The sequence below is a fragment of the Balaenoptera borealis genome, assembly GCF_965194805.1.
Source record: "Balaenoptera borealis genome assembly, chromosome: 9".
Lineage (NCBI taxonomy): Eukaryota > Metazoa > Chordata > Mammalia > Artiodactyla > Balaenopteridae > Balaenoptera > Balaenoptera borealis.
This window is the reverse complement of record NC_138873.1, coordinates 67675136-67687481: the sequence shown is the minus strand read 5'-3', so window position 1 is coordinate 67687481 and position 12346 is coordinate 67675136. Positions and strand designations below refer to the sequence as shown.

Here is a 12346-nt window from a genome sequence, read left to right as displayed (position 1 = left end):
CGGTGTTTAGTTGAAGCAGATTTTCTTAATCTCAGATTATCTTTTGGGAGAGACCAGCCTCGCTGAGGACCTTGGAGAAAAGATGATGAAGGTGACAGGCCCTCTTTCTTTTTTCATCTTCCTCTTTCTTCCCTGTTTATGTTTCTAGGAATTATAAATAATGTCTTTGGCCACAGAGATTTCCTACTTATGGTCACTTTCCCCCAAGCCTCTTAGGGGGTTGACAGGCCACTTCACTCCCCAAATGGTGGAAGTCTTGGGGATTGAGGCCACAGCCGTCAGCTCCAGAGCACTGTAGCTGACACATCATACTTACTGCAAACAGAGGGATCTTTCACTGGAAATTAGTGCAGCAAGCAAAGGATTGCTGGCATCCACTTTCAATATATGGACTGTAAACAGCTTCTTACACTGTATCAGTTCCCAGAGGGCCGAATTTTTAGGGCTCAATCAGATGAATTCTGATTGCAGCAGTTGGTGTTTCAGAGTGAAATGACTTCTGGTAGGTACCACACACAGTTGCTTTGCCACTTGTTCCCCTTAGAGAGAACTGTCCTGCAAAAGAAATCCACGCTATTGTAGGTCAGAAAAACCACCTGGAAGAGCCGTGATTTATACTCCAAGACATTTCCCTTGCCGTCACCCAAACCCCGCAGTTTTTTCAAGTCTAAGCTTGTTGATTACTAAATAAGTCTCTGTCAAGGTTGGTTCTTTGTGGAAAGACTTAATTGGGCATGGAGAGCAGATTTTTAGTTTGGCCGAGTGAGCATGGGGAAGAATGCTGGTTGAGTTTTAGGAACCCATGCTACCCTCTGTGATGAAGACTTTCCTCATCGTTGAATGTCTTCACCTGTCAGAGACGCTGTGGTGTAGTAATCCTCAATGCCCAATTCTACTTTAAATCACCAGGGAAGCTTTGAAAAATGCCCTAATAAGAATCTCTGCAGATAGAGCCTGGGCACCAATACCGTTTTTTAAATTTATTTATTATTTTTGGCTGCGTTGGGTCTTCGTTGCTGCACGCAGGCTTTCTCTCTAGTTGCGGCAAGCAGGGGCTACTCTTCGTTGTGGTGCGAGGGCCTCTCATTGTGGTGGCTTCTCTTGTTGTGGAGCACGGGTTCTAGAGCACGAGGGCTTCAGTAGATGCGGCACGTGGGCTCAGTAGTTGTGGCTCATGGGCTCTAGAGAGCAGGCTCAGTAGTTGTGGCACACGGGCTTAGTTGCTCCACAGCCTGTGGGATCTTCCCGGACCAGGGCTCGAACCTGTGTCCCCTGCACTGGCAGGCGGATTCTTAACCACTGCGCCACCAGGGAAGCCCCTAGTACTATTTTTTAAAACTCCCAGGTGATTCTAATGTGCAACCAGAGCTCAGAGCCACCACTGTAGAGGAGGAAGATTTTGGCATTAGGAAGAAGGTTGCCCTGCGACCTCTTCCAATCTTTTGTGACATTAAAGTGCTAACAAAGAGCGTTCTCCTGTAGCTCCACAGAGCTGAGGACCTTTGCACTTACTGGTCCCTCTGCCTGTGATGCCCCACCCACCCCAGGACCTTGGCATGGCTGATGGTGCCAGCTGTGCCAAGGTCCTGGGGAGCACCCTTGGGCCATGATCATGGAGGGGAGAGCTAGGGACGAGGTTGGAATGGGCAAGGGCTGATCTGTCGGGCATTATAGGCCATGGAAAGGAATTTGAGGTGGATGGTGCAGGAGTGGTGGTGGTCTGATACGTATATTTTTAAAATCACTGTTTCTGGTGAGTCTCTTGTAGAGATGCTATGGTCTGAATGTTTGTCCCCCCCAGATTCATATGTGAAACCTTAATCCCCAGTGTGATGGTATTTGGAAGTGGGGCCTTTTGGAGGTGATTAGGTCATGAGGGTGGAGCCCTTATGAATGGGATTAGTGCCCTTATAAAAGGGGCATCAGAGAGCCCCTTTTCCCATCCGCCATGTGAGGACACAGTGAAAAGATGACTGTCTGTGAACCAGGAGCTCTCACCAGACACTGAATTTGCCAGTGCATTTGTCTTGGAATTCCCAGCCTCCAGAAATAGGAGCAATAAATTTCGGTTCTTTATAATCCACCCAGTCTATGGTATTTTGTTATAACAGCCCGAATAGACCAAGACAATGGGTAAGGGTGCAGTCAGGGAGACCAGCTAGGAGGCTTGCACAGTGTCCAGGTGAGAGGGGAGTGTGGCTCAGACCAGGGGTACCACTATTAATCGTTTGAAAGAAGAGTCTTTTTCTTATTTCTTGTTTTTCAAATTAAAGTCGTACATGCTCATTGAAAGACATTCAAGCAGTGTAGAAGAACATAAGAGTAAAATGTGAACCTGACCATGTGAGGGTTCATCTCTCACTCTCACCTGGACTCAATTCCCACTTCCCTCACCAAAGACAATCACTGTGAACAGAATGGGGTGTGTTCCCCTACCTTCCTCACTGCATTCACAATCTGTCTTTGAGGACAAATATATGTCCACACATATTTTTTATTTTTTTCAAAAATATAAATGTGATCCTGCTGTAGAGATGTCTCTGCAATTTGCTTTTGCTTAATTAATGATATGTCTCAGGGACTCTCCACATCAGCACCCATGGAGATGCCTCGGTTTTATATGCCTCATGCTTTTCCATGAAATGGATGAACCATAAGATACTTGATGGCCATTTAGCCTTTCTAAGCTTTTTCTACCGCAGACAATGTTGCAGTGAATGTTTCATACATATATCTTTGATAGGTACCTAGAAGTGGAATTATTGGTTTTAATGGGCATGCACATTTTACATTTTGATAGATGCTGCCAATTTTTGCTCAGGAAGGGCTATACCAATTGATCCTCTTTACCAGTGCATTAGCACTCTTTCCCCACACTCTTGCCAATATCAGACGTTATCTCCCCCCACCTCCAGTTTGACAAACTAGAAATGTTTCATAACATTTCCAAACATTTCTAAAATGTTTGTCTTAATTTACATTTCCATGATTACTAGTAAGGTTGTTCATATGTTTATTAGCCATCTGTATTTCTACCATGAATTATCCTTGTCTGTTTTTCTGTTATTTGTTTTTCTTCTGATTTCTAGGAGCTCTTTTATGATATTGTATTAACTCCTTGTCTATATACGTATTGAAAGATACTCTCCCAGTCTGCTTATTTCTTATCCCTGTGTATGGTGTCTTTAAAATTTTAATATTATATTAAATCTAAAATCTCTGTGACTTCTAGGTTCTTTGCCTCATTTGGGAAGGTTTTTTTGACTCAACATTATTAACAGGGGTTATTAGATGGGTGTTTGAAGAGTTGATTGTTATAATTTATTGAACTTTTTGGCAGAGGAGCTTTACATAATATATCAATTACCAAAGAGTCTAAAGAAGAGGAGGAGGAAAGACTCCCACTTTACTGAGTCCCTGATTGTGGTCTAGACACTGCCATGGGCTTCTTCACTGTGACTCTGTGATTATTCCCATTTAAGGATAAGGAAACAGATGACTTGTTCAAAGTCATGCAATTAGGATGTGGTAAAGCACAGTCTTTGGGACATAGCAGGGACATGAATTAATATTTACTGAGTGAGTGAATGGGCTGGAATTTTATCCCAAGCTTGTCTGCCTCAACCCAAGTCCTTCTCCCATATCCCATTGCTGCTTCCTGCTCTCCCTGCACAAGGCAACCTAAGTGTAGCATATTTTTAAGATAGATTATTACAAAATGGAACATCCATATTTGGATCAGTTTTCCCATTCTACATTGCTGCAAAGTCAAAAATTCTGGTTAATTGTGGAGGGGACAAAGATGGAGCTTAGGAAAAGGTTGGCCTTTTAGTATTAGACCTGGATTTTGGACAAAACAACCACAACTGGATGAGGAGGAGGAGATGGCAGGTGGGATTCAGATCTTCTGCCGCAGCGCTGTTGGGGAACAGAACCTCTTACACGCACGTTCATCTCTGGGGCAATGTGGTGGGATTGTCTTCTGTAGGAAGTTTTTGTTTGGATTTGGGATATTTGTGACACACGAAGAGTCTCAGGTGGGTAGGCAGGACTGGCTTTTACAAGCCTTTTGAGTCTATTTTGCTTTGTTTCAGAACATGCTTCTAGAACTTTCATCCATTATGAAAAAATAATGCATCCTGGGACCAGAAAAAACAGACTCAGGAGCAGCTGGCATCTGCGAGATAGAAGTTGTATGTTTGTCAGCTCAAACTGCAGGAGGAACTCTGAGAACCATCCCCTCCAGAACCATGAATCAGGCAATGGCTGTGTATCGGGGGCTCCCAGCTGGGCTCCCTGACCGCTGGGGTCAGCCTCTCACTGCTCCGCTTGGCCATGCTGCCTGAGGCCGGTCCAGTGCTCTCCATACACCAGGGAGGCACTCTACCCCATCAGAGAAAATCTAGGGGCAAGAGCCGCCATCCGCGGGGAGGAGGAGTGAGATGTGCTACCATCCCTGCCAGTAGTGGGCTCTGCAGCAGCAGCAGTTTGGACCCTTGAACATGGTTCCAGAGCAGGCTGGGAGCTCTGCCTGCAGCCTGGGCTCAACATGCTTCCTGTCTGTACACCAGAAGTTGGAGGGAAGCTTTTTGTGTTCTTCTTCTCGTCAGCTCATTTCTTGGGGATGAAGCAGCTGGATGTTCGTCCCTAGATGCCATTACATAAAATATTGATTATGGCACTGGCAAACACTCGCCATCACATGACTTTATCCTTCTGCTGGGATCATCGTCAGTAGTGATGCCATGACTGTGGGCCAGCAGGTGCTGCGGAATCTCATTCCCAACTTCCAGGGGAGTGACTGAAGCCGGCACCACTTCCTCACCCTCCCCACCCTCCCAGTGGTCCCGAGCCATCCAGGAGAGGTGCATCGAAAAAGCACTGAACACTCCTTACAGAGCACAGAGGCATGGATGGCTGTGTGATGTCCACTAACTATCCAGTCGGTGAGGCTGGTTGGCTGGTCATTACTGTCTGAGTTCTGAGAATCATAAAGGTGGACTTAATTCCCATGGAAGGAGCCACTTAGCCCTGTCCTCTATCCCATGGCCAGACTCTCCTATCCCTGGCCATACACCTTGTAACAAAGGCTTCAAGTTATTGGGAGAATCAATTTGTTCCAAAGACACAAAGGTCTGCATCATCTATATCCTGCTGAGATAAAATCCATACTCCTTAGCCTGGCACATAAAGCCTTCATGGGCTGACTCCTGCCTCCTGTTTGTTCCCTACCTCCTGTGCCCTAACCCGGCTGCGCTATGAGTAAAGCAGATCGTCTTCCCATTGTGGGTGACCAGCAGCCAATCTGTTGAGGGCCTGCATAGAATAAAAAAGTGGAAGAAGAGTGAATTTACTTTCTCTGTTTGAGCTGGAACATCAGTCTTCTCCCTTGGACTGAGACTTATATCATTGGCTCTATAGTTCTCAGAACTATGCCACCGGCTTTCCTGGGCCTCCAGCTTGCAAAAGGTAAATTGTGGAATTTCTTAGCCTCCATAATTGTGTGGGCCAATACGAACAAATCAACCAATCAATCAACCTGTATCTATATCTATATCTGTCTCTCTATAAAATCTCCTATTGGTTCCGTCTCTCTGGAGAACCCTAATACCCTGGGTAACTGCCCAGGATTTTGCAGAACGGAGCCCAGTGCTGGCTGGGGCTGGTCTGTGCTTCTAGCCCGAACGGCTCCTGAGTCTTCTCTGTTCCAATTTGCAGAGGAGGAAGTGAGGGGTGGAGATGTGAAGAGGTGTGTGATCTTTTCCACAATGAATTGGTAGAAGAGCCTGTGAAGACCAGGTGGATGAAAACGATGCCGGGGCCAAGCCCAGATGGGTGCCATTTTAAGGGGCATACCATATTCCAGGTACTTAGGCCGCATTATCTATACCACGTGCAACTGTGTAAAGTCGTCGTTTGTCCTCATTTTATAGATCAGAGAAGGCTCAGAGAGATCAAGTGACTTGCCCCACAGCTAAATTCCAACTGAAGTGCCTGTTTTGCAGCTGGAACTCAGACCCAGATCTAGTTGCTCTGAGGCCCATGCTCCTCCCAGGAAGCCCTGCCCTCTCTCTTGTCTGTGACCACCAGCAGCCCCTGCACAATGATTTGTTTGTACGTCTGTCTACCCGACTAGCCTGTGAAAGCTTTCAGGATAAGGCTGTGCATTTGAAATCTTGGATGCCCAGTATGTAGCCCAGTGTTGGTTGAGTGCATGCATGTTTATGTACAGATGCCAAAGACCAGACGTTACCTGTCACTTGCAACCCTCCAGTCTAATCCTTATTCCCTGGTGTCCTGTCCTGCCTTGTCTGCAGGTTTATTATGAGAGGTTCTTTCCAGAGCCTATATGGCAGCGTTCCCCACCTCCCCCATACCTTTTCTTGTAATTTAAATTTCCTTTACTCTCAAAAGCCTCTATAGGGTCATCAACTGTACAGCACAAATAGAGGTTAAAAAAAGAAGTTAAAAGGATGCAGTGTAAAATGTAATGCTTCTAGTAAATGTTGCTGTGTCTCTGAAGGTTTCCTTCCATTGCTTTAGGATGAGGGTCACTGCCTCGGGTCCATTTGTCTTCAAGGAGAGGGAGTGAAAACTAGCCACGGAGAACCAGTCATGCCTCTTTCTGGTTGACAAAGCAGCCAGTAGCAAGTAGATGTTGGGATCTGTAGGAGCCAGGGGTGGGTGTAGGGACAGAAGGGATCATGCTCTTGAGTCAAATGAAAGGAAATTTCATAAGGTGATGTGGGATGCACGGCTTTCTCCATATCTCTGGACCTGGATTCTCTGATACCAGGAAGTATCGTATTCATTTATACCAGGAAGGCAGAGGTGCTCAGTGGGGAGAATTGGAAGCCCATCCCACTCTGGGCACCATCAGAAGCTGGCGTTAGACGTGGAGTATGGTCTTGCCAATGCATCCTAACTGAGGAGGTGAGGGTGATGAGTTGGAGAAGGGTGGAAAGTTCTAGAACTATTTCAAAGACGAGCTCAATTTTTTTTCCAAACAGCATACAGCAGACCTGCTGGCAGGGAGTAGGCAGACTGAGATTCCTCACTGCTCTGGAAGTAGATACAAGTCACACCTAAGGTGCACATTCAAGGTAGGAAAGAGAATGGCTGCCTCCCATTTGGGGCTGGGTCGTGTTCGAATGCTTCCCTTCTGCAGGAGATAAGGGCCTTCTTCTGTATCAAACCACAGTTGTCATTCCTGCCACAAGCACTAATGTTGGGGTCGAAGGTGCATATGATCATCAGTTCTAAGTGACCAGGTTTTCCTACAGAAAACTTTGGGACCATGACACCGTTTTCCTAGAAAGGATTGAATAACTTCATGTCTTCAGGCAAAGGACTCTATTTTACCTCTGACACCTAAGATGTTTCACAACAGTGCATGTTTGCTAATCCCATTATATGGTCCCTGAAGCCCTCGCCTCAGTGGGGAGCCCGTGGAGGGAGTGGAGTTCAGCAACTGGTAATTTCAGTTTTCCCACCTAGTAGGTGGGGTAAGGCCATGCACTTCTGGAAGCTCAGATCCCGGCAGCACTGCATTCTCCTGCCATCACGTGAATCCATCCTCACTGCCAGCTCGGCCAGACCACTTATGAGTCCCGCGCACTCAAGTTGTCTGGCCTGCCCACCATTCAATATCTTGTTTTCCCTTTACATCAAAATCCAAGACTCAAATGATCAAATATTCTTTTCTGGCTTAAATGTATGTACACCCTAATCACAATTCTAAAATCCTTGCCTGCAATTCACTGTATCTTGGCATTGGTTTTTCCTCTTCCCCATTTACTTTCATTACCTTTTTATTTTCAATTAAACCTATTATTTTCAGATAATTGTAGATTCACATGCCCTTAAGAAACAATATTCTTCACCTAGCTTCCCCCAATGGTGATATTTTGCATAGCTATAACACAATATCCAAACCAGGAAACTGGGCTTAATGCCTTTTGTTTACTCTCATAGGCACTGGGGATTTTTGTGGTTTTTTTGGCCGTGCCGTGTGGCATGCAGGGTCTTAGTTCCCCAACCAGGGATCTAACCCATGCCCCTTGCACTGGGAGCATGGAGTCTTAACCACTGGACCACCAGGGAAATCCCGGCACTAGGGATTTTTTAAATTGGGAGTTGAGGAATCGCATTAGTGTTATCACATTTTTAAGATTTCTAATCAGATTAATCAGGTAGCAGATAAGGGTCAAAACAAGAGGAAGAGACGTGGCTTCTCTGGGAGGAAAGAGTTCCTAAGGCCTCCAGCTCTGTAATCTCTAACATAGGGATCAGAGAAAATCAGTTTACAATGTGTAATGATATGTCTTTATTTCATCAACAGAAATGGTGTCTAGACAAAATTCAGTTAACACTAGCAATTCAACTGAGTTTTTTTTTTTTTGCACAATAGTATATTTACAATGAGTAAATGAAGTTTCAATTCATTAGTTCATAGCAATGCTTTTTTTTTTCCCCCAAAAAGGTAAAAATTCTTAGTTACAGAGAATAAGCATCAACAGCCATTTCATTTTTTACAGTTAAAAACCACAAGAAAAACCACAATCACTTAGAAAATAAAGACAAGCCTAAGAACTAGTACAATAAAATGATGCATTGAATTAAGTTACATTAATCGCATAGAATCTGTGTAAAAAGTATGTAGAAAAACACCTGATGTAACCTGTTACAGTCGTTGACCAGTTATGAGAGGTACAGAGGGTTATACAGGTAGATATGTGTGAAAACTGTCCGTATTGTTTGACCTGGGGAGGAAGAGGAGAGGGGCTGCAGCCCCTTGCATACACTGAGAAGACCCTGTTTTGAATATGGCCTCTGGAGTTTGTAAGGCATAGATTAGAGGTGCACTTGCATCAGACTGGTTCTGGAACAAATTCTCACGGGCCCTTCGGGCCTCACAAGCAAAGGTGGTGCTTGCCTTGAATGGCTCACCGTGTCTAACCAGCGCCCGAAGCTCCTGCACACCTGTGGAAGCTTCCCGATCACTCACTAGAGGTGGCAGGTCTTTTACCTCGGCGCATGAACGGGCATCCCAGCATTTACACGTGCGAAATGCATTGTTAGGACTCATGTGGAGGTCACCCCTCTGTCTCCAGACATGTTTTGGTAGAAGACTTAGCATCTAACTGTAGGAAAAACCCTTTTTGTCCAAGTCCCTTCACTCTTGCCTGTCCCCACGGGAACGTTTGGCACCGCAGGGGAGTCTACCTGAAATGAAGGCTCTGGGTGCACTTCTGTGTCTAAGGAGGCCACTGTGTTATCTGAGGTCAGTCCACTGGAATGGAAAGGAAAGTCAGAGCTGTTTGTCCATTGCTTGAGAGTGCAATGCACACACCACATCACAACAGGCAATCAAAGCTACGAAAGTGGGCCTCTGCAACCAAGTGGGTTTTCTTTACAAAATGGCAGCATCCTTTTCATATTACAATGAAAATGCACTGATATCCATGTGATATAAATATTATCTCCCAGGGTGGAGTGTAGGAAAATACTATACACTTTTCTTTGCAAGAAATGTTTTTGCACCGTCGGTTGAATAATTTATCCTCCATCTGCCACAATAGGTCTTTTCTATGTACAAAGACTATTTGCACGCAGTTTTGTGTACAAATATATTCTATTCTACGGCATCTGTCTTTGATGCCTGGGTCAGGAGATGGCTCGGGCTGTATTCGGCACACACAGCTTGAACACAATGCCCCCATGCACACAGACTGCCCGCACGAATGCCAACTCCATACAGGCGTTGATCTGAGGACTGACTCGCCAGGAACTGAACCTACAGCAAAATCCTCAATTTGGGGACGAAAGACCAACTCATGGTCCAGTGAGCAGCTTTATTCTTTTTTTTTTTTTTTTAATCTTTTGGCCACGCTGTGTGGCATGTGGGATCTTAGTTCCCTGACCAGAGATTGAACCCGTACCCCCTGCATTGATAGTGCAGAGTCTTAACCACTGGACCGCCAGGGAAGTCCCAGCTTTATTCTTTAAAAAAAAAAAAAAAGTATGTTTCTTTGACTATTTATAGTGATTTGAGGACAAAACTTGATTCTGGCTGCCTTCTTGATCGGCAACTCCTCCAATCATTGTTAAGCACTAGTGGCACAGTTTGAAGTCATGTATTAAGCGGCTCCTAGTTGAAATGGGGTATAATGTATAGAACTAGGTAGCTAATAGGGTTTCGAAAGAGCTTTGCAGGCTTTTACACATTTGGGAGGATTATGCTCAACACAGCATGTGGATCAGCTTGAAGGGGCAGGATTCAGTGGTTTCTTAAAAGGCGTATCATTTTCACACCTTTGTTTGTTTGTTTCTTCTTCTTTAATGGCAATCATAAAGCATTAAAAGAGAAAGTGTAGGTTTAGACCTCTTGATGGTAATACTGGACTTCACAGTGTGCCCACCTGGCTTTTAGCAGTCCCCTCATACAAGTCCTGTTGCTGGTCCCTGCCTTCCTTTTCAAGGAGAAGTGGCAGTTGACATACTAATCACCAGCCTTTTTTTTTTTTTTTTTTTTTTTTTTTTTTTTACTTCCTTGGGAAAGCAACACAAGGATTAAATCCAAAATCATAGTGCATCTTAAAAGCAGCATACCTTTAGAAAGACAGTTAATAAATTACTTGTACACTATACAAAATAACATTTCCTAGTGCAGCATCACCTCTGACGCCTGAGTCATTGTTAGGGAACCCAGAAGAGAAGGAGCAGGTGGGCTACTGACTTTGCCAGCTCTTTTTTTGTTCGTTTTTGCAATGGTTTTGTTCCAGAATCAGTATGTCATGAAGTTCTTTTATTCAAGGCACCCCCGGATAACGAAGAGAAACAGACACATACGGCAAAGCATGCACCTGCCCAAGCCTGACCAACCTGAACGAAGTGAGGTTGTCCAGAGAGACACAAGTAGAACAAAGGCAGATCCGAGGGGAGGACCAGTTTCAGGCGGATGTTAACTAGCCACAGGGCCACCTCCACTGTCCCCGTTCCAACAGCCCACGCCTGACCCAGCCACCTGGAGACACAACTCGCCTGTCGCAGGGACCCTCCTGAACATTCCGTAGCTGGAGAGTCCTTTATATCTGTAAGGATGGACCCTTAAAGATACCACTAAATGTCACCATGCCGTGCAGATGCTATTCCTTGCTGTTAACTTGCTTTTCTCTTTCAGAAAAGACACGAGTTGCACTAAGGGATCTCAGGGAAAGGAGACAGGCTGGTTTTTAAAATTCCACTTGAGGGAACTTGGACTCTGGTCCCCAGCTAGCCCTCCCTTTGAATCAACCCTGAAATAATCTTGACAAGCACACGGTTCAGAGCTGTAAGAGACACAGACACGTCACGTCAACAACTGCACAAAGCCAGTCGCTTGTTCCTGGTGGATAGTGAACCAAATCCCAACAACTTGTTTACATCTCTAAGAAATCGAAAGACAGTTTCTCCAGCAGTGTTTTTAACCAGTTCCCACGGCCAGGGTGGCAGGGGTGTGACTGGGGCAGAGGAAGAAACGCGAGGCAGGGGCTGGTGGGAGGAGGCTGTGGGCTGAGTTAGCAAGGAGGAGAATAGAGGACACCCCTCTCATCCCCCAGCGGGAGGCCTGCCGCGCAGGACAACAGAACGGGGACGGCACGAATGGGCTCAAGACTGCCAGATGCACATGTGTTGGTACCAGGGTCAGTCACGCCAACGAGCTGGTTTGGACCTTGTTACGATATGAGCAGAAAACATTCCTTTTTCCAAAGAAGAGGAGGTCACTTAAAAAAGGCAACAAGAGAGTTAAAAAACCAAAATAATACTGTTGGCCGACTCTTCCACCAGAACACACGCCTGTGATGGATCACGTGATTCACACCGAGTTTAAATTCGAGCTGTCACCAGTTCTTCCCAAAGGCAAACCTCACGGTGAAGCACAGAACTCTTCTAGGCCAAGAAATCCCAACAGCCACAAGAAAAACGGTACCTCCAACTCAGAGCTGGATCACAATCTGTCTCAGACAAGCACGCACCACACATACACACAGGAGAAAAAACAAAAACCCAGAGGCAGGTTTTAAAAGTGGAACTATTTTCAAAGAAAAGCCTTTTTTTTTTTTTAATCCTACCGCATGAACCAACAAATTTCTGGCATTCATACATATTTAAACATTTAGCACTAATATTTGTACAGAAAAAAGTTAATAATACTAAAACATATGTTACTATGATTTCACTTTTCGCCTACGTCATATACTAATTTCCCCTTTTACATGCAGCTTTAATATCGTCCAAACAATGGCACAAAGAAAGAAACAAAATCAACCACCTAGTCCCCACTGCCCACCACCCCATCCCCACA

At 45.2% G+C, this 12346-nt stretch overlaps 1 protein-coding gene across 12 annotated transcripts in view; it reads left to right on the top strand.

The window, feature by feature from the left end:
- The window catches only part of GJA10 (gap junction protein alpha 10), a 44085-nt gene that overhangs the window by 13702 nt on the left and 18037 nt on the right, over positions 1-12346 (top strand). For 4 of the 12 annotated variants that reach the window (XM_082405908.1, XM_082405905.1, XM_082405911.1 and 1 more), the window contains exon 3: positions 7011-7103. In XM_082405908.1, coding sequence (XP_082262034.1) covers positions 7011-7103 — 93 coding nt within the window. Of the gene's footprint in view, positions 1-4094; positions 6523-7010; positions 12221-12346 lie in introns of those variants that run through there. The other 8 variants (XR_014248639.1, XR_014248640.1, XR_014248641.1 and 5 more) reach the window with 8 other exon arrangements.